Source organism: Budorcas taxicolor, chromosome 18 (assembly GCF_023091745.1).
Source record: "Budorcas taxicolor isolate Tak-1 chromosome 18, Takin1.1, whole genome shotgun sequence".
NCBI classification, from domain to species: domain Eukaryota; kingdom Metazoa; phylum Chordata; class Mammalia; order Artiodactyla; family Bovidae; genus Budorcas; species Budorcas taxicolor.
In genome coordinates, this window is record NC_068927.1 from 49,347,335 (window position 1) to 49,370,199 (window position 22,865).

Below are 22,865 nucleotides of genomic sequence, written 5' to 3' on the forward strand. Positions count from 1 at the left end.
GGGGACTCTCAAGAGTCTTCTCCAGTACCACAATTTGAAAGCATCAATTCTTAATGCTCAGCCTTCTTTATAGAACCTACTAGACAGACAAAAATCAGAAAGCTGGATCATGTCAGGTGGTAGAGGGAATGTAGAGACCCAGAAACTCTCATGCATGGGGCAGGGGTGAGAGGGGTGGGTACTGTTAGGGGAAACACTGACTGAAACTGCCCACTCTGGCCAAGCACCATACTAACCACTTGCCTGAGTTTTATGGCAGGAGGTCCTAGTAAAGAACAAGGAACTAACAAGCTACCACCAGCTGGAAGAATTCGGGAAAGGTCAGAAGGAGACACCACATGCCCTACCACCTCCCAGAATCCTCCTCACTGGTGTCCATCTTGGCTGAGCAATGTTTGTACCACCAGGAAGGACCCCGAATCAAAATGATTGGCCAGAGACGACCTGGAAACTAACCCATCACCACGAAACCGGATCCTGCTACTCTAGTGGCAGGCAGTCCTCCAGGGTTCCCTCGCCCTCCTGTGCTCCACCCGGGTGCCTCTCCCCGGTAAAGTGCTTTGCTTTGCCAGCAGGTGTGTCTCCTCAGACAATTCATCTTTGAGGGTTAGACAAGAGCCCCCTTTTGGGCCCCCTCCCCTGACACAAGATCTAGAGTGATTCCCCCCCATTCTGTAAACAGCTTCTCTACGAGAAGTTATCTTACTCAGGTTATCTTTATCTGCTTGGCCTTGTGTTTCCTCTTGAGGCCATGATTGATACAGCCAAGTCTGCCTCAAGCCAGTGGTACACCTAGAGGCCCACACACAGGACCAGGAGTACAGCTGTACGAGCATCGTCGGTTCTGTGGTGTCTCCGGTGAATTCCTCATTGGGCACCCCAGTCCTTTATGATGATTTCATTACCACGACAGTTGCTGCAAGCTGCCAGCCGACTGTGTATATCACAGCCACCCAAGTCAATCTGTTTTCTCATTCCAGCTGCTTTCTTAAATTGTGGCCCATGCTTGGGCACTTACACGTTCAGCATGTAAACTGAACTTACAGCCAATTGCTATATTTATTCCCATGGGAAAGTGCCCTATGAGGGTGTCTGCTTAGCATTCAGTCTTTGGGGGTCTCTGACCTCACCACATAGCTAACCCTTAAGAAAGATCCTGTTTTTTTAGACTCTCAGACATGGAGAGTAGACTTGTGGTTGCCAATGGGGAGGGGAGGGATGGGTGGAGCGGGAGTTTGGGATCAGACTATTATACAGAGTGGCTAAACAACAAAGTCCTACTGGATAGCACAGGGCATTATATTCAATATGCTGTGGTAAACCATAATGAAAACATATTTTAAAGTTTTATATATATATATATATAAATCATTTTGCTGTACAACAGAAATTAACACAACATTGTAAATCAACTATACTTCAACTTAAAAAAAAGAAAGAAATGCCCCCTGGTCACAGTGATTGGTTCAGAGACAGGACAGGACCCTGCTTCACCAATCAGGGCTGTTCCCTGGGATTTTTCACAGTGGACCTAAGTAGAGAGGTCTTTAGTTCAGGTCCACCATGAAGTCTGTGGCTTGCAACCAAAAAATCCTGATGGACACAGTCTAAGTGTCTTCAAGTCTTTTATTTATCCATTCGCTCATTGATTCAGCAAATGAGTGCCAACTATGTGCCCATGCTGGGCTTCCCTTGTGGCTCAGATGATCAAGAACGCACCTGAAATGGAGGAGATGCAGGAGATGCGGGTTCGATCCTTAGGTTGAGAAGATCGCCTGGAGAAGGGAAGGGCAACCCACTCCAGTGCTCTTACCTGGAGAACTCCATGAACAGAGGAGTCTGGGGGCTACAGTCCATGGAGTTGCAAAGAGTCAGACCACTGAGCAACTAACACTTTCGCTTTCACCGCGTGTCCATGTTGGGCTCCAGGGCTACAGCAGTGAGTGAATCACCACTCCCATGTTGGGAGTATGAGAATGTTCAGTCATGGGAGACTGCATTCCTTGCTACAGGGAGGAAGTGGGTCTTAGAAAAAGTCAGAGAGACAGCCCAGTCCCTGTTTAGTAGAGTGGCAGCTGTCTCGTGGTTAAGAGTTTGGGCTCAGGGGTCAGATTGCCTGAGTTTGACTCTCTTTACAAATGACTGGCCCTCACTGTGCCCCAATTTCCTCACCTGTAACATGGAATCATAATAAGACCCACTTCATCCATTTAATCATCTCTTCTATAAATATTTACCCAGGTCCATTTCTCCGTCTGTCTGGAAGGATGTTGTTGTTGAGTTGTCAAGGAGAAAAACTACCGTGGCTTCCAGTTCTTTGACCAAACCTCAGACGTGTGGCCTTCTGGCCAGTATCTGTGATTTCATATCCTTGGATTATTCACTGTCTCCTTGGGAGTTGCAGCTTTCTATACGTTTGATGTGGTTGAATAAGGAAAGAAGATATATGCAGATTTCTGCAAAAATTATAACTCCATAAAAGCTGTTGAGGAGATCAGGAAAACTGTTATCTTTCAGAGTGCAATGTGATTTTGGAATAGAAAGAATTTCTTTGGGTTGCGTTCCATGGAAGTTTGCCACTTGCCTGTGTTCCTGCACTATGAACTATGAATATCTGGGCTAAGGAATAGCTTCTCTAGATAAATAAATGATTAAAAAATACTGTGCAAAAAAAAAAAAAAAGTTTAACAAGTACCTATCCTGTGTCAGATGCTGTTTTAAGGATGAAGAGCCCTGCAGGAAAAGAAAGAAAGCAGACAAAAATCCCTGCTCTCCTGGAGCTGATAAATGAGAGGAATTGTCGACTAAAAAGATGCACAACATGAGACTTGCCATTTAAGTTTTATTTGGCGCAAAATGAGGCCTGCAGCCCAGGAGACAGCACTTCAGATAGCTCGGAGAGACTGCTCCAAAGAGGGAGTAGGGGGAGGTCAATATATAAGACTCCGGTAAAGGGGGAGTTCAATGAAATCAAGTGCTTACTTTACAAAAGTTTTTCAGCTGGTCATGAGTCACCATGAAGGGATTTAGTGCTTTTCTAGATATAAGGGTTTCCCTGGTAGCTCAGTGGTAGAGAATCTGCCTGCCAATGCAGGAGACACAGGTTTGATCCCTGAGTTGGGAATATCCCCTGGAGAAAGAAGTGGCAACCCACTTCAGTATTGTTGCCTGGGGAATCCCATGGACAGAGGAGCCTGGCAGGCTACGGACCATGGGGTCCCAAAAAGTCGGACAGGACTGAGTGATTAAACAATAACAAGGATTGGGATCATGCAATCAGTCCCTGAGAATATCTAACTATCTAAAGACCTGTTCCACCAGTGTCCCCGGGGCACAGAGGGTCTCACTCTCCACCCTGAGCTCCCAGGGTCAGTAGCTGCAGCAGCACAGCGGGATGGCAAGTGCCCTTGCTGTCGCTCAGTTGCTGGCAGTCTGTAGCTCACAGATGTTACCTGAGAAACTGCGTTCGCCTCTTCGTGGGCGTTGAGCCAAAAGACAGGACTAAGCCAGAGCAAGGGAAAAGGAAGGGATACGATCACTTTCATCCAGTCCCAAAGAAAGGCAATGCCAAAGAACGCTCAAACTACTGCACAGTTGCACTCATCTCACACGCTAAGAAAGTAATGCTCAAAATTCTCCAAGCCAGGCTTCAATAGTACGTGAACCGTGAACATCTAAATCCAGATGTTCAAGCTGGTTTTAGAAAAGGCAGAGGAACCAGAGATCAAATTGCCAACATCCACTGGATCATCGAAAAAGCAAGAGAGTTCCAGAAAAACATCTATTTCTGCTTTATTGACTATGCCAAAGCCTTTGACTGTGTGGACCACAACAAACTCTGGAAAATTCTTAAAGAGATGGGAATACCAGACCACCTGACCTGCCTCTTGAGAAACCTATATGCAGGTCAGGAAGCAATAGTTAGAACTGGACATGGAACAACAGACTGGTTCCAAATAGGAAAAGGAGTACGTCAAGGAGTACGACAAGGTATATTGTCACCCTGCTTATTTAACTTACATGCAAAGTACATCACGAGAAACGCTGGGCTGGATAAAGCACAAACTGGAATCAAGATCACTGGGAGAAATATCAATCACCTCAGATATGCAGATGACACTGCCCTTATGGCAGAAAGCAAAGAAGAACTAAAGAGCCTCTTGATGAAAGTGAAAGAGGAGAGTGAAAAAGTTGGCTTAAAACTCAACATTCAGAAAACTAAGATCATGGTATCTGGTCCCATCACTTCATGGCAAATAGATGGGGAAACAGTGGGAACAGTGTCAGACTTTATTTTTTTGGGCTCCCAAATCACTGCAGATGGTGATTGCAGCCGTGAAATTAAAAGACGCTTACTCCTTGGGAGAAAAGTTATAACCAACCTAGACAGCATATTAAAAAGCAGAGACGTTACTTTGCCAACAAGGTCCATCTAGTCAAGGCTACATACGGTAGTCATGTATGGATGTGAGAGTTGGACTATAAAGAAAGCTGAGCACCGAAGAATTGATGCTTTTGAACTGTGGTGCTAGAGAAGACTCCTGAGAGTCCCTTGGACTGCAAGGAGATCCAACCAGTCAATCCTAAAGGAAATCAGTCCTGAATATTGGAAGGACTGATGTCGAAGCTGAAACTCCAACACTTTGACCACCTGATTCGAAGAGCTGACTCATTTGAAAAGACCCTGAAAAAAAAAAAAAAAAGACCCTGATGCTGGGAAAGATTGAAGGTGGGAGGAGAAGGGGACAACAGAGGATGAGATGGTTGGATAGCATCACTGACTCAATGGACATGAGTTTGAGTAAACTTTGGGAGTTTGTGATGGACAGAGAGGTCCGGCGTGCTGCGGTCCATGGAGAGTCGGACACAACTGAGCGACTGAACTGAACTGAACAGCAGTAAGTAAGGAGAACACCAGGGATCTCTCCTAAGACAGTGTCTCCTCAAACAGTAAAACTGGGAAAGTTTTAAGCTAAGGGTGCATGCATACTCATGAAGGGGTTTGGGTGGCCAACAGAGTTCAAGCTTTAGTTGATTAAAGTTACAAGGGTCAGAAAAGGTCAATGTCATCATCGCTGAGGTTCTGATCTGGTGGTTGAGCACTTCAGGCTAATCTTTACCATTGAAATAGAACTGTATCTTTACCACTGATGCATTATCTTTGCTATTGTTATTTGTCTTGCATGCTAACCCTCCTTTGTTTCTGCATTATTTTATTCCCTTTAGTTCACTGATTACTGAGAACTATTCAAGGGCAAGCCTTGTGGCTGGGCTCAGATCACAAAATGACTTCTCAGGTCAAAAATGGATTCTCAGGTTTCCATGGTGGCTCAGTGGTAAAGAATCTACCTGCCAACTCAAAAGACAAGGGTTCAATCCGTGGTCCGGGAAGATCACACATGCTGAGGAGCAACTAAGCCTGTGTGTGCGCCACACTATCGAGCTTATGCTCTAGAGCCTGGTAGCCGCACCTCCTGAGCCCACACACTAGAGCCCTGCTCCACAACAAGAGAAGTCAGCGAAATGAGAAGCCTGAGCACCGCAACCAGAAAGGAGCCCTTACTTGCCGCAACTATTAAAAAAGCCCACGCAGCAACCAAGACTCAGCAAAACCAAAATTAACTAAATAAATGAATGAATTTATTTTTAAATGGCTTCTCCTGTGTCAGGAAAGCCGTGCCTCGTTCTTTTTCTCCAGGGACCCTCTACCCTATCTGCTTACAAGAGGAAACAGACAAGAAACGTATGTTTTGAAGTTTCTTGGAGACTTCTGGCTCTGACCAAGATGGAATAACAAGGACTGGATGTGTTTTACTGCCTGAGACAAGCAAAATCACGAAAACAGACAAATACTGGAGTAGAAAATGGCAACCCCCTCCAGAAGTCTCGCCTGGAAGTCCCATGGACAGAGGAGCCTGGTGGTCCTGTCTGCGAGTCTCTTCTGTTTTTTTGCTGTATTCATCTGTTGCTGCATCAATGCCATGGTTTTATTTATTTTTGGCCGCACCTGTTGACATGTGGGATCCTATTTACCTGACCAGGGATCAAACCCAAGTCCCCTGCATTGGAAGCATGGAGTCCCAGTCACTGGACCACCAGAGAAATCCCCAGAGTTTTCATTACTATGGTTTTGCAATATGGCTAATATTTGGTAGAGCAAGCCCTCTTCTCTTTCCTCTCTAATGCTGACTTCGTCATTCCTCCATACGGCTTCCCAGGTGGCGCTAGTGGTAAAGAACCTGCCTGCCAATGAAGGAGACAGAAGATACATGATTCGATCGTCGGGAGGATCCTCTGGAGGAGGGCATGGCAACCAACTCCAGTATTCTTGCCTGAGAAATCCCATGGACAAAGGAGCCTGGCAAGCTACAGTCCATAGCGTCGAAGAGTCGGACACGACTGAAGCAACTCAGCATGCGTGCGTGCATTCCTCCACACAAATTTTAGAATAGGTTTTATCAAGTACCTCAGAAAACCCATCCAGAATTCTGACTGAAGTTGCTTTGAATTTATTGACTAATTTGGAGAGAACTGACATGTGGATAAGGCTAAGATATCTTATGCAAAGGCATGGATAGTCTCTTTTTTCCCACATTATCTTCTGTATCCTTTATTGGCATATTGATGCTTTTTCCTTCAAGGACTTAAGTATCTTTAAGGTGTTAAATAAACTATAGTTTTTGTAGCTACTGAGAGCTGAACAAGTTTGTTTTGCTTTTTGGTGCCGGATTTCCGGAACACATTTTTAAAATAATGTTTTATTGGTTATGTTAGTATTAGTGAAATGACATTGATTCTTGTAGGCTTATCTTGTATCTACCATGATACACCTTTTGTAAGTAGCCTTCCTGCCCTCTTTATTATAAAGGCAAGTAGTACTTCTAAAACATTTTGGCCAATTAACAATCATATCATCAATGTGATCCCATTTCTAATATTTATCATCTATTGGCAAAGCCTCTGCTGTTGATCAAAGATAGGCGAGTGCTTTGCAGTAGCAATCTCTGCAGCCAGCTCTTAATTAATGCCGGCTGAGCCCCCTGGTTTGGGTGGACTCCGGGAGTTGGTGATGGACAGGGAGGCCTGGCGTGCTGCGGTTCATGGGGTCGCAAAGAGTCAGACACGACAGAGCGACTGAACTGAATGACTGAGCCCCCTGGAGTAACTGACCTTTGGGGTGTAGTTTAAAACAAGTCAGATCGTCTGGTGAAGGGAATGGCAACCCAGTCCAGTACTCTTGCCTGGAAAATCCCATGGTATGCTACAGTCCATGGGATCGCAAAGAGTCGGACAAGACTGAGCAACTAAAAAAAAAAACCAAAAACTTTAAAACAAGTCGCGTAGCCACGAGGGGGCGCTAAGGCTTCACGTCCCTTCACCCTCGAGGAGGGTTACTATGCGCGGAGAATGTGGCCACCAGGAGGCGCTGCTATTGGTCCAGCACCTACCGGGTGCCAGGCGCCGCTCCTGACGTTAGGAATACCGCTGGGCCTAGTAAGCTAATATTCTGAAAGAACGGGAAGGTAGGGGGCTTCCTGGGTGGCTCCTTCTCTGGCGGCTCAGTGGTAAAGAACCCGTCTACCAAGCCGGAGACGCAAAAGGCACAGGTTCGATTCCTGGGTTGGGATAATCTCCTGGAGGAGGGCATGGCAACCCGCTCCAGTATTCTTACCTGGAGAATTCCATGGACAGAGGAACCTCCTGGATACAGTCCATAGGGTCGCAAGCGACCAGGGAGGGTAAACAGAAAGTAAACTAAAATTTCAGGGTGTGATAAATCCTGTGGAGAAAATTTATTGTGACAGGATAGCCATAGTGATAGCCTTAGACAAGGGGCTCAAGGACACCTGTCTGAAATTACATCTAAATGATGAGGGATTCTGAATAGAGTGCTGGGGCAGAGAAACATTTGAGAGTCCAGGAGGGAAAGAGCCTCCTGGAAGTGAGGGAAAGAGGAGGGAGGGGGAAAGAGGAGGGATGAAGGCTGAATGGTGACAGGTGAGGGAGGTGGAGAGTGGAGGATTTCTCTTCTGAAGCCAGAAGAAGCCCATGGAGGGAGCAAGGTGGAAGAAGGCTAAAAAAGTAAGAGGGACTTCCCTGGAGGTCCGGTGGTTTGAACTCTGCTTTAATTGCTGACCCCCTGGTTCAATCCCTGGTCAGGGAACCAAGATCCCACAACCTGAGAGATGAAGCCAAAATTTTTAAAAATGAGAAAAAGTATTATTTGGCTGATAAGTGAGAAACAAGATCACAGATGCCTGGGAGGCAGTGTGAGGAGGTGAGTGTGGCAATGATGCAAGCCTGGTAGGCCAGGTACACTGTGTCCTTTGTGACTTTTCCTTAACGGAGGGGCTGTGATTCAGTGTCCCTGAGGACATTTTGTTGGCCAGGGATGGTGGCTGTAAGGAGCTAATGGTTCAGTCTTCCCCCCAGTGATAAAGTTGATCATAAAGCTTATTATGTGCCCTGGCACTAGTCTATGATCAATGCATTTAAACTTCACAACCACCCTGGAAGGCCGGTACTATTATCATCACCTTCATTTTACAGATGTGAACACTTGAAGCATGTGGACACAGAGGGGTTAAGTGATTTGCACTAGACCACACAGCTACGAAGTAGAACAGATGGCCTTTGAATCCAGGCCTTAACCCCAGAGGTCATGCTCTTATCCACCATGGTATGCTGCTTCCAGATCCATTTGTTGTAGCCACGTTCTCAAACTGTATTGCCCTTTATTTTACTTTAAAAAAATTTTTGGCTGCATCACACAGCATGTGGGACCTAGTTCTCTGACCAGGGATGAAACCCATGGTCCCTGCATTAGAAGCATGGAGTCTTAACCACTTGAACGCCAAGGAATTCCCTGCATTGCCCTTTGGATAGGCTATTTCAGAGAGCTGGTAGCAGTCACTTGCACCTTAGTATGAACTTGCCCCTGAAGAACTGCAATTTATGCTAAAGCTATGGCTTATAAGGGCACTGTAGTGAAGAAGTAGTTGGGTTCTGAAGTCATAATGCCTAGGATTGAAACCCAGCGCCACTTCCCAGCTGAGTGACTTGGGGCAACTGACATCACTGTCTGGGCCTCAGTTTCCTCATGGGTGAAGTCCCCACTTTACAGATGAGGAAACTGAGAGGCCCGACACCTGGCACACCCAAGACTTCATGTGGCTGCTGGGAGGAGGGGTTCCCCGCTCACACTCTGTACCCGGTTGTGTGGAGGGGAAGAGGCACTGGAAGCCTGAGGTCTGTCTGCACAGGGACAGCAAGGTTGCCTGAAGGGCTGGACAGACCAGGGTCTCCTGGATATTCCTCTTCTCCAGGGTTAGCTTCTCTTCCTGCCAGACAAGAACTCAGACCCCTGGGATGGGCGCCTAATTTTGGCAGGGCTGCTGGGTGGCACTGAATGGGCATGGGGGTTGAGGCGCAAATTTTGGTTAGTAGGGGTGAGATGGGAGAGGTGCTTTGCCCCTCCAGGCTAGGGATGAGTCCAGACACTCAGCTCCACAACCAGCACTGGATCCAGAGAGGGCCAGAGGGTCACAAAGCAGCTCTGGCCTGACCCCAGTGCTAAACACAGCCACAGCCACACCCCCATCTCCTGATTGTACATGGCTGGGACAACAAAACTATTGTTAAAATAATGAAATACTTCCACAGTCTTTGATAAATAGCTGCTATTCACTTGATACCCTGGCCCTTCCCCTAAGACTCTTCCGGGCCTCCTTTCCCCAGCATGAGCATGCCCCAGCCCAATCGGCTTCCCTGTTTCAGTTCTGGAGGACTTGTCTATTCTGACTGATAGATGGGCCTGCCAATTATTTGTTATCTTCCCTGTCTCAGAAAGAAAGTGAAGTTGCTCAGTCGTGTCCAAGTCTTTGCGACCCCCATGGACTGTAGCTCACCAGGATCCTCCATCTGAGGAATTTTCCAGGCAAGAGTACTGGAGTGGGTTGCCATTTCCTTCTCCAGGGGATCTTCCTGACCCAAGGTTCGAACCTGGGTATCCCATACTGCAGGCAAATGCTTTACCTCTGAGCCACCAGGGAAGCCTCCTCAGCCCCAATGTTAATCCCGTCACCCACCAGTTCAGAGTCCTCAAATATGGGTACCCATTTCACACAAACTCCTACACATCCTTCAAAGCCCTGCCCAAGTGTCACTTTCTTCGGGAAGCACTCCTAGATTTCTTCACCACCCCAAGAACCGCTCCTCCCACTCCCTAGGCTCCCAAGTATCTTGAACCATTCAGCACACTTTGCTCTAATCTCCCACCTGCAGGCTCTCCTTCCCCACCACCTTGACGCCAGGGGCCAATTTCTGCTTATCTCTGTGGCCTTAATACCAATGGCAGTGCTAAGCATCCAATGGTGGTGGTTTAGTCACTAAGTCGTGTTCAACTCTTGCCACCCCATGAACTGTAGACTTCCAGGTTCCTCTGTCCATGGAATTTCCCAGGCAAGAATACTGGAGTGGCTTTCCACTTCCTTCTCCAGGGGATCTTCCCGACCCCGGGATAAAAGCATCCAATGAATGTGCAATAAAATCTATGGAGAGGATGGTTTGTTCCGGGTACGGATGAATGGTTTGTTCCGGGTACGCTGTGGTCACAGCAGGCACATTCGGTCCTGGGCCTCTGCTGCGATGGTCCGCAGGTGGTCCTCCCCACAGCACCCCCCTTCCACCACTGCCCACATACGGAGGCCTGCTGGCTGGGGCTAGGCCAAGGCTGGGGGAGGCGAGGACAGGATGTGAACCCCAGGGGTGGAAGGTCAGCAGGGCCTGTTCTCATGCTCTCTGGCTGAGGAGCTGTTCTCCATCTGTCCGGGCCAGCTGCCGGGGCCGGGGGCCGAGGAGACGCAGCGGGAGAGAGGGCTGTGGGGGGAGGCGCTCAGGGAAGCCCACAGTAACCGGGGAGAGGAAAAACAGCACGCGGTGTTATTGTTACGGAACCATTAAATACGACTTATAAACAAGCCAGGACGGCGTTGGGTGGCAGAGAGACGGAGCAGGTCACGGAGGCCAGAGGGGGTCAGGGCGGTGCGGTCCGGGCTCGGTCCTGGAGGGGGCTCAGGCTGCCATCGCCGGAGGGGCTGGGCTGACGGAGGCCTGGCTGCTTGTGGAGGCCTCGCAGCTTCGCCAGAAGCTCCTGGACGAAGTCCTGAGGACGGGGCGAGGGTGCTGAGAACACAGGGATGGGTGGGGGCACCCCCTGGCCAGCCCAGCCCTTCCGACCTGGGACCCCTCTTTTTCCTGCCCTCTGGCCAGTGAGAGGGGATGGAGGTGGAGGTAAGGAGGGGCAGAGGCTCCAGATGGAGATGAACAGGCCAGAGAGAGAGGAAGAGACCGGAGGCAGGGAGAGAGACAGAAACGGAGAGAGGTGCAGAGAAGAGGTGGAGAGAGAAACAAGGGGCCCGAGAAAGAAACAGAGCCACGGGGCAACATGGGGCTATTTCTCAGGCCAACAGATTACCAGGAGGGTCCCCAGGGGCCAGAGGCCTGAGCCGGCTCCAGGGCAGACAGACACACAGTGACGTTTGTCCCTCAGGCAGCCCAGAGCCGGTCAGAGAAACACGAATAGTTTTCCCTTTTAAAGCCGGGAAGGAAGTGGGAGGGGTTGGGCAGCTCAGGGCCTGGAAGGCTGGGGGGCCCCAGAGAGGTGGGGAAGGGAGCCCCAGGGTGCTGCAGGCAGGGACGGGTGAGAGAGGCAGAGACAGGAGACAGATGGGGGAGCGCCTCAGCAGGGGGAGATAATGGAGCCCCGGCGGCAGATGGGGAGAGAGGGACAGGAGTGAGGAAGACAAAGGACACCACTGAGATGAGGAAAGGGCCCTGGGAGAGGCAGGGCCCCCAGGGTTCCCTCTGCGGGTCCTGGCCCTGCCAGCTTCCTCCCTCCTCCCGGGAGCCCACCCCCACGGGTGGGGAGGACAGAACAGGGCCTAGAGTGGGGGACAGAAAACTCACCTCTGTGGGGTTTGTGCACGACTTTAGGAGTCCCTAAAGAACCCCCAACAGAAAAAAAAAAGTAAATAACCAACACCTACACCCCTCCAACCCAGCAAAGCCCCAAGGCAGCAAGACAGATGGACGTCCAGGTGGACTTCCCACGTGGCTTCAAGGGAAGAAACAGATCTGGGCATCTTAGAGAGCTACTGGGGGCTAGGGGTGAGTCCAGACACTCAGCCCCCAACCAGCGCTGGATCCAGAGAGGGCCAGAAGGTCACAAAGCATTCCCTCCCTCTAGAGCACGGAGGCCGGAAAAGCGGGGCACTGCGTGCGCTCTGCTGCGCTCTGACTCTCAGCTCTGCCCCTGCTTAGCTGTGTGACCCTGGGCAAGTGATTAGATGTCTCTGGGAGTCAAAATGGAGATAATAGTAGCGATAGTAGTGCAATGGAGATAACAGCCCCTTTGGAGGATTTTGTGAAGATTAAATAAGTTACAAAGCTTAAAACCATTGAAACAGTGCCTGGCACTGAGGGAGTGCTCAATAAACCCGTTAATTATTGATACGATTTTTAGGGAGATGCAGGGGAGGGGGCTAGGTGTGGCTTTCCCTTCCACCTACCTGGATTTTCCGGCTTCTCTCCTCTTCGCTCTCTAATTCCAACAATTCATCGATGTTGACCTCATCAGGCATGTCTGCCTCCTGAGTGGAGAAGGAGGGGCAGTCAGGGTCCCTTCCCTCCCTCCCCTGTCTTTGTCCCAGGCTCCGGAGGAGCCCCAGCCGCCCCAGGGCCCAGCTGGCGGGTTCTGGAGCAATAATGTGGTAGTCAGGGACAGCACCGCCGAGGCGGGACATCTGGGTGTGGTGGGGTGGGGGGGGATGACAGATGGGTTGACAAAGGCCCCAGAGCTTGTACCAGCTCGGATCCTGGCCCCTGGGTCCCGGGAGTCTTGGGCCTGGCACTGCACCCCTGCCTTGGCTCCGGTTCCCACAGTGGGAAGCAGGCCTGGTTGAGTCTTGGAATGTCAGATGATGGGATTCTGGAGAGGGGCTGGCTCTGCCCTTTCAAGGAAAAGTTTAAGCAGTAGGTGGAGGGGAGGGAAGCTGGCAGGCTAGAGCCTGCTAGGGATGGCCCCTTACCCCCTGGGGCCCTAGCACAACCCTCAAGTCCCCAAGGTGGGTGGGTGGGATAAGTCACGAGCCAATTTCGAGCGGCCAAGAGGGGGACCCTTGGGTGGCCTCTTGAGGCAAAGGGCCAAATGCAGGCTGGCTTGGTACCCCTGTGGGGGACAGATCCCAGCTGTCTGAGCAAAGAGATCCCAGAGGCTACAGTCTCTCCTCCTCCAGCAAAATCTGGCTGACTCCACTGTGGGCTTCAGGCCCGGGCAGTCGGGGGATGGTGTGTGGCGTGGAGTGTCTGTAAGGGTGTAAACTGCCTATGTGAGTCTCTGTGTTTGAGACCAGGGCCAACGGGAGGGTGCAGAGATGTGTCATGTGTGTGTGTGATGTTCTCTGTGTCAGGGGTCTGTGGTCCTAAGGGTGGAGGTGGGTGACTCTGGCTTAGCTGCGTTTGTCTCACTGCAGCATAGGTCAATCAATAAGTGACCACAGCTTGTGTCCCTGAGAGTCTGGCTAGCTGATGCCACCTACCACTAGCCACTGTCCATCAGTGTGAGCCCACACGTGTCTGAGGACGGAGGGGCCTCGGGTCACTGCAAGGGGCTGTGGCGTCTCCCAGCTTCGAGCTGTGCTGAGGACAGTATCTCATCCTGTGTGTGTGTGTGTGTGTACCTGTGACCGTGCTCTGCAGCACGTGTGTGTTGCACAAATGTGACTACAGACAGTGAAATGTCATGTCTGTCTGTAGCCCAAGAGATAGCAGTGGAGGCTGTAGCATACGTCGTGTGTGTTCATGGGCAGATGCAGTTTCTGCCTTTGTGTGGCCGGAGGAGCCCATGGCTTACGCAGTTTACTGTCTGGGTGTAGCTATAATTTCTGTTATTTTATGTCTGTGCGTGGCTGCAGCATCTATCATTGCGCTTGCAAAGTGATTATCGTTTTTTTGCTTTCAGGAGATAATGGATGGTCGTTACTTGAATCACTGGGTGTCAGAGGTAGCTGTTGTAGCTTGCAGTGTCTGCGAGTTGCTACAGCTTTGCTGTACATCTGTGGACAGCCGTGACTAGAGTCCTTTTGTGTGGGTATAGCTGTGTTGTGTCTGCATGTGGCCGTGGCCTGTGTTGGGGTGACTGGGAGAGCCTGTGGCAGTCACATAGGCTGATCTGTAAGCGCCCCCCCCTTGTGACCCGGGGAGGCCGTGTGGAGTTGTTGCTTCTGTCACTGTGTCTGTGAGTGGCCGCAGCGCCTCACTGAGCCTGTCTGTGAATGCCAATGCTTCCTTTGCTGTATGCTGTGGTTGTATCTCCCCCAGACACCACGTCTATGTTTGGTTTTAAGACATCCCCCTTGCCCCCACCCTTTCTCCAAATAAGGTCACTCCAGCTCCCACATGCTAAAGCCGGGAGTTTGGACCCAAGTGTGTGTCTGTGTGCACAAGCAGAGTGTCATGGAAGGTAGACGGCGGGGCCCAGGGGTCCAGGAGGCTGTGTTCTCCCGTGCGAAGGAGGCTGCATCAGGGTGCATCAGCGGGAACAACCAACCAGGGTCCCCCTTCCCCTCCCCCGGGGTCTCCCCGTCTGTGCTCCCCAGCCCTCTCCGCCTCACCCTGCCGCGGTACAGCTCCTCCAAGCGCCCGTCGATCCACTTCTCCACGTCCAGCCGCCGCTGCAGCTCTCGCCGGTCATACTTGACGGTGACGCGCGCGTGCCGCTTCTGCAGCCCCCCGGGGCTGCCCCCCGGCCCCCGGGCCCGCGATGGAGCCTGCAGCTTGCTCAGCACCCGCTTGCCCAGCCGCTGAGCTGCCATCGTGGTCCTGGCCCCGGCCCCGGCGCCGCGCTGTGCGCTTTCGCCGGGCGCCCAGGGGGACTCTTACGGGCCGGGGCGGGGCCGGCCGGGGGCGGGGGATCGGACTCGCAGGGGGGCCGGCCCCGCCCCGACCGCCCCGGGCCTCAGTTTCCCCGCCTGCAGCGCGAGGACTTGCGGCTGCGCCCTCGGGAAGCCCGCGGCTGTTCCTGGTTCAGGTATGGGCGGGGTCCGGGAGCCCCAGGCCCTGCAGAGTGGCTGGGGCTCCCGGGACCTGGATCCCCGGGGCGGGGCGGGGCGGGGCGGGTACCGGGATGGGCTGTCGGGGACCCGGCCTGTCTTCGCCCCCTGGTGGTTGCCAGGGACAGTGCGGGAGGCCCTGTGCTACCGACTCTGTTCGCAAAGGAAGGCCAAGCCATAGCACTCACGGTAGGTCTTTTGACCCCTCTTTCATTTATTCAGTCACCCATGTATCCATTTGTTCATATTCGTTTTATTCAACAAATATTCTTTTGACATCATGTCATCTGAGCTGTTAGCCACCCCTCCCCGCCACCTCGCCGCCTTTCTTTCTCCCCTTCATATCAGTCTCCTTATGCCAGATAGCATCCAAGGGTTCTCTCGTCTCCCTGGTGATCACCAGGTTCCCCCTGCTCAACTTCCCTGGGCACCGAGGACAGAGCGGTGAACAAAACAGACAAGCCTAATCCTCATGGAGTCAACATTCCATGAGGTGGAGACAAGTGGTGACATGATAAGTAAGTATAGTATATTACACAGTTTGTTAGAATATGATTAGTTTATGGAGAAATATGAAGCAGAAAATGAGAAATGGAGGAGGGTGGAGTTTGCACATTTAACAAGGGTGACCAGAGAAATTTCTTACCTCACAAGTCTTCCCACCTCAGTTGAAAGCACTTCAAAACTTAACTTTGGCAGGACTTCCCTGGTGGTCCAGTGGTTGAGAATCTGCCTGCCAAAGAAAGGAACCCGAGTTTGATCTTCGGTCCAGGAAGATTCCACATGCCATTGGGCAACTAAGCCTGTGTGCTGCAACTGCTAAAACCCGCATGCCCTTAGAGGCTGTGCTCGGAAACAAGAGAAGCCACTGCAATGAGAAGCCCGGGCACCGCAGCGAGAGAGTAACCCCCGCTTGCTGCAACGAGAGAAAAGCCCAGGAGCAGCAGCAAAGACCCAGTGGAGCCATAAATAAATAAACAATTTTTTTAAAACCTTACATTTGGCCATGTCCTTCCCCTGCCTAAGATCATCCATTCCTAGACAATGGTTCCTTAAATATGACACCAAAAGCAAAGCGACAAAAGAAAAAAAATAAATTGGACACCATCAAAATTTAAAACTTGTTTTAAAGAACTTCACGAAAGTGAAGAGACAACCCACAGAACGAGATAGAAAGTTGCAAATTATCTATTTGATAAGGTACTTGTATCTAAAATAAAGAAGTCATGTAACTCAATTATAAGATGACCCATTTTAAAACTAGACAAAGGACATGAATAGACATTTCTAGAAAAAAGATATACTAGAGTCTATACCTGAAAAGGTGATCAACATCATTAATATCAGGAAAATGTAAATCGAAACAACAATGAAATACCACTTCGCACTCAGTAGGAGGGCTATCGTTTTTTTAATGGAAAATATCAAGTGCTGGCAAGAATGTGGAGGAATCAGAACCCTGATACATTGATCGTGGGAATGTGTATGGTTCAGCCACTTTGGAAAACAGTCTGGCAGTTTTTTGTTTTTTTTTTTAAGATTTATTAAAAAATAGAGCTCTATTTGTTTATGGCTGCGCTGGGTCTTCCTTGCAGCACACTGGCTTTCTCTAGCTGAGGGGACTGGGGGCTACTCTTGCTGCGGAGCAGGGGCTCTAGGCGTGGGCTTCAGTAGTGGCTTGCAGGCTTAGTTGCTCAGAGGCATGTAGGATCTTCCAGGACCAAGGGTCAAACCCGCGTCCCCTGCATTGGCAGGTGGATTCTTACCTGCTGGACCACCAGGGAAGCCCCTGGCACTTCCTTAAAAAGTTAAACTTAGAGTTACCATATGATCCAGCAATTCTATTCTTAGTGTACCAGAGAGTTGAGAACATATGTTCACACAAAAATCTGTACATGAATGTTCATAGCAGACAACAGGTGGGAAAAAACCCAGCCCATCAACTGATGAATGGATAAATAAAATTTGGTATATCCATATGATGGACTCTTATTTGGTAATAGAAAGAAATTAAGTACCTATATATGAACCTTGAAAACATGCTAAGGCAGAGAAGTGAAGTGAAAGTCACCCAGTAGTATCTGACTCTTTGTGACCCCATGGACTATACAGTCCATGGAATTCTCCAGGCCAGAATACTGGAGTGGGTAGCCTTTCCCTTCTCCAGGGGATTCTTCCCAACCGAGGGATCAAACCCAGGTCTGTCTCCTACATTGCACACGGATTCTTTACCAGCTGAGACACGAGGGAAGCCCAAGGCAGAGAAACCAGATACAAAAGGCCACATGTTGTATGATTCTATTTACAGGAAATGTTCAGGATAGGTAAATTCATAGAGACAGAAAATAGATTTATGGTTGCCTGTGGCTGAGAGGACTGGAGGAAGGAGAGTGACTGCTAAAGAGTAAGGGGCTTCTTTTGAGGACGATGAAATTTTCTAAAATTGAACGTGATGATAGTTGCACAACTCTATGAATATACTAAAACCCATTGAATTGCACACATTGAAAGGGTACATTGTACGCTATGTGAGTTGTAGCTCAATAAAGCTGAGATATCTTGAAAAACCAACCAAATAAAACTGTCCATAGCTCCCCATTGTTGTGGGACAATCAAAGCTCTGCCAAACAGTCCTACCCCAACAACTTTGCATTAGCTGTTCCTCTATCATGAAAACTCTTCCCTAGAATGATGTCAACAGGGCTAACTCCTTCATCTCCCTCAAATGTTACCTGTGCAGTGATCTTCTCTGACAATCCTATTTTATATTGCAACTCCCATGCCCCATACCTGGCTGTATGTTTTATCCATAATGCTCACTGCCTTTTAACCTAGTATATAATTTACTTATTTTATTTACTGTCTTTTTCCCAGCTAGTGGTATACCAAAGGGAGGGAAACAGGAATGGTCCAACTTGAGCACAGGACAAAAGGGGATGCACGGTCTGTACAGAAGCTTTTAAGGTTTATTTATGTATTTGGGGCTATGCTGGGTTTTCTCTAGCTGCAGCAAGCAGGGGCCACTCTCTAGTTGTGGTGCATAAGCTTCTGATTGCAGCGGTTTCTCGTGTTGCTCCAGAGCACTGGCTCGGTAGTCGCAGGGCACGGGCTTAGTTGTCCAACAGCATGTGAGAACTTCCTGGACCAGGGATTGAACTCGTGTCCCCTGCACTGGCAGGCAAATTCTTTACCACGAGCCAACCCTGCAGAGAATTTTAAAATAATAATAAAACTGACCAAAAGTTGAAGATGTGGTACATGTTTATGATGGAATATTACTCAGCCATTAAAAAGAATAAAATAATGCCATTTGTAGCAACATGGATGGACCTAGAGATTGTCATACTGAGTGAAGTAAGTCAGACAGAGAAGGAGAAATAGCATACAACATCCCCTACATGTGAAATCTAAAAAGAAATGATACAAATGAACTTATAAAACAGAAAGAGACTCAGATTTAGAAAAGGAACTTATGGTTGTGGGTTAGTGGGTGAGGAAGGGATAGTTGGGGACTTTAGGAAGGTCATGTTCACACTGCTATATTTAAAATGGATAACTAACAAGGACCACAGCACGTGGAACTCTGCTCAGTGTTATGTGCCAGACTGAATGGGAGGGGATTTGTGGGGAGAATGGATTAATGTATATGTACAGCTGAGTTCCTTTGCTGTTCACCTGAAACAACCACAGCATTGTTAATCAGCTATAATGCAATACAAAATAAAGAGTTTAAAGTCTGGGGAAAAAAATTTGGCCAAGTTTATATTATGCCATGCACTGACAAATTCTAAACGGTATCGGTGATAAAAGAATCATTCCACCCTTAGGAAAAAAATTGTTTGGAGGTCTACTGACTGAACAATTAATGCAATACTGTTGAATTTGTTTTTTAAAACTGTTGACTTTTAATAATATATTGGTAAGTTTCAAATTAGATATTTTTATTACTCTTATCCTTTAGTAAATATTGTATGTGTATTAGTTTCTTATTGCTCTGAATAAATTACCACAAATTCTGTGGCTTAAAACAACACCTTTTGGCTCAGTGGTAAAGAATCTGCCCGCCAATGCAGGAGACATGGTTTGATTCCTGGTCTGGGAAGATCCCATGTGCCACAGAGCAGCTAAGCCCATGCGCCACAACTACTGAGCATGCGCCCTAGAGCCTGGGAGCCACAGCTCCTGAGCCCATATGCCGCAGCTACTGAAGCCCGTATGCCCTAGGGCCCATGCTCTGCAGAAAGGGAGGCCACCGCAATGAGAAGCCCGTGCCCCGCAAGTAGTGCATAGCCCCCAGTCGCCTCAACCACAGAAGAGCCCACGCAGCAGTGAAGACCCAGTGCAGCCACAAATGAAAAAACACTTGTTTATTATCCCATGGTTTCAGTTATGGCTTAGCTGGGCCTTCTCTCTCCAGGGCCTCATCAGGCAGCAATCCAGGGGTCAGCCAGTGCTGCCATCTCATCGGAGACTCCACTGAGAAAAGATGCGTTTCCATCTATTTGAGGCTGTGGGGATGCGGTCTTCATTTTCTAGCTGGCTATCAGTGGGAATGGCCCTCGACTCCCAGAGGCCACCTATAATCCCTTACCATGCGGTCTTCTCCATCAATCCTCACAATGTGGCGACTTCTTTCTTTCAGAGCCAGCCATGGACAGTCTCTCAGTCCATGGGGACAGTCTTACATAATGTAACGTAACCTCCTTTGCCACATTCTGTTGGTTAGAAGCAAGTCCCAGGTCCTGCTCACACCTAAGCAGAGGGGATTATAGGGGGCTGTTTGCCACAATAGTCTAAAGGAAAGTTAATATGGAGAACTCTCATCTATACTGTTGACTTCTGACATATATAGACTGAGCTATGTGTGCTCATTTTGAAAGTAAGTTCATAACAATTTGGAATCATTTTGAGTCTCCAATTTCTGTGATTCTATATAGTCTTGCATTTAAATACATTAGAAATTTAAAGGATAGCACAATGATTGTAAAGATGGAGAAACTATTGTCATTCTACATGTTCTTTTGGAGTTTTTGTGTTTAAAAATTCAAAAGAGTGAATCAGGGTATGAACTGTAAGACATAATATTTTTATTTGATAAGTACAAACTTTCATTCATACATGAAATATTTTACTGAATTTGAGTAATATCTTTAAAAGGGAAATTTATTAAATTTTGATTATTAATTAAAAAATTAAAAAAAATAAAATAATGATACTTACATGATTATTACTGAAAATAATTTGGTAGAGTGGAGGAGGTATAAAAAATTATTCACCCCACAGACTGTTACAGAACTGAATGTAGGTTCATTGGCCTGCCATACAGCAAAGCTTCCCTGGTGGCTCAGAGGTTAAAGCGTCTGCCTCCAATGCAGGAGACCCAAGTTCAATCCCTGGGTCGGGAAGATCCCCTGGAGAAGGAAATGGCAACCCACTCCAGTATTCTTGCCTGGAAAATCCCATGGACGGAGAATCCTGGTAGGCTACAGTCCACGGTGTCGCAAAGAGTCGGACACGACTGAGTGACTTCACTTTCACTTTCACAGCAAAGCTAATCTACTGACACTGGGTTGTGGTAAAGAAAAGTGCAGCATTTATTTGCAGGACAGCAAGCAAGGAGAGGCTTCCCAGGTGGCTCAGTGGTAATGAATCTGCCTGTCAATGCAGGAGACACAGGTTCAATTCCTGGGTCAGGAAGATCCCCTGGAGAAGGAAATGGCAACCCACTCTAGTATTCCTGCCTGGGAAATCCCACGGACAGAGGAGGCTGGAGGGCTACACTCCATGGGGTGGAAAAGAATCGGACGTGACTGAGCATGCATGCATGCATGCATGCAGGGAGAAGGGGCAGCTCAAAAGACGGATCTCGCTGAAGGCTTTCAGGGAGGGGGTTTTAAAGGTAACATTTTGGGTGAGGGTTTTAGTTCATAGACTTTCTTTTGATTGGTTGGTGGTGAGGTAACTGGGTGATGTTTCAGGAATCTTAATCATCAACCTTCTGGTTCCAGCCAGTCTGGGGTCTACATGCCTGTGGTCAGCATTTAGTCACTGTCCTCCACCTGGGTGGGGGTCTTAGTTTCTGCAAACAAAACTTAAAGATATGCGTCAGATTGTTACGTATATCCCTTGAGGAGGAACTAGGATTCTGTTTTATCACTGAACTGTTGTTTCTTGCCTGTTTCGTTTCCATTCCCTTACTTCCCTAATTAGTAACTTTTGAGTTGACTCTTTGGAACTCAAGGAAGGCCTAGGAGACCAAAGCTTTCTTCTACAAACAAGAAACAGGGTCCTGCTCAGTTTCAATTCCCTTTTTCTTTGATACTCTTCAATCCTGAAGGGCACAGGAGCAGAACAAGAAAGGGAATAAAGTTTTGGATAAAGAGGCAGGGGAACTCAGAATAGGGGGCTCAGTCTCAGTGTCAGATATGCTAGTTACATCGCTGTTCTCAATAGTAGAAAGTGAGTTCCAACAGGTCAGACATTTCGCTTTGTTCACTGTGGTATCTTCTCCAGTGTTTACAAGAGCACCTGGCTCATAGTAGGTGCTCAAAGAAAGTATGAATGAATGAACAGGCCTGCGTCTCCTTTCCAGCCTCACCTCCCACCACAGTCCTCTCAGTCCTCCAGCATAAACCTGGGTTTAGTGGAATGTGGTGGGGATACTAGGTTCAAGTGCTTAAGAGATCTTGGGCCTCACATTCAGACTCTTGGCCTTGAGTCCCAGGGCCTCACTGCAAGATTAAAGGAGATGGCGGGCATAAAACTTTAATTGTTTAAGGTAAACACCTTAGTTAACCCAGTTAAGACTCTTCAGATACTATTATGTCAGGAGGGAAGCCAAGTAGTGGGTGTGGCCCTGGCTTCTGTAACACACTGACATCTTTTTTGCTTCAGGACTTTTGCATCTGCTGTTTGCTTAGAATGTTTGTCCATCAGCTCTTCTTATCCTCCAGGATTCATATCTAAATCACCTCCTCCACTGTTATTTTCCATCCTAGCCCCCAGTTTATTTCCTTCATAGCACTGTTACGGGCTTTTAATAATACATTTATTTTAATTATTCATCAGCTGTCCTCTACTCCTATGCTTGCCCTATTCCATCCTCCTTTCGAGATCCAGCTCACATATGCCTCTTTCAGGAAGTGCCTCCATGGCCCCTAAGCTGGTCAGGTGCCTCCTTTGGGTTTCCCTCCTTTCAGGTCTGATTACTCTGCCTGTGCTTCCCCAACACTCTCCTGACACCTATCTGTCTTTGGTTAATTATCTGTCTTCATCTCAGTACTGGAAACGCGAAGGCAGAGTCTGGGGCTCTTGTTCACTCATGGGTCTATAATCTCCTCTGAGAGCCCTCTCTGGCCCTCTCTCAGACTGAGCGGGGAACCTGTCTGGGCTCCCAGGTCTTCCACCACGCAGCCCCTGATCATTCAGCCTGTGTTTGCCCCGTCTCATCCATAATCACTTTGTCATGTGCTTCTGTCATCACTCTGCTGCACTGTTCCTGTCTGGTGATGCGGGAACTGGTCAACGCTGGGGAGGCACTTAGTGAACGTTGAAATTTAGAAAGAAGAAATCCCTTGCCGTCATGGGAAGGCTGAAGCAAGCTGGGCAAAAACCCCACAGGTGTCCAGTGAGAGCACGCCTGCACCCTCATTTCCCAGAGGCCAAGTTCAAGAGCGAAGGTGCTCGGACAAGGTCAACAAGCCCAACAAGCCGACGCCCACGGGCAGCAAGAGCCCTAGGCCTCACCCTGCGCCT

At 48.7% G+C, this 22,865-nt stretch overlaps 1 protein-coding gene across 1 annotated transcript; it reads right to left on the bottom strand.

Annotated features, from left to right (window-relative positions):
* Positions 1-10,959: 10,959 nt before the first annotated feature.
* On the bottom strand, positions 10,960-14,912 carry PPP1R14A (protein phosphatase 1 regulatory inhibitor subunit 14A). Its single transcript, XM_052656526.1, has 4 exons — positions 14,673-14,912; positions 12,570-12,650; positions 11,968-12,000; positions 10,960-11,164 (listed from the first exon to the last, which is right to left on the bottom strand). The coding sequence occupies exons 1-4, from the start codon at positions 14,871-14,873 to the stop codon at positions 11,036-11,038; spliced, it is 444 nt and encodes a 147-aa protein (XP_052512486.1). The 5' UTR covers positions 14,874-14,912; the 3' UTR covers positions 10,960-11,035.
* Between the last annotated feature and the right edge of the window lie 7,953 nt (positions 14,913-22,865).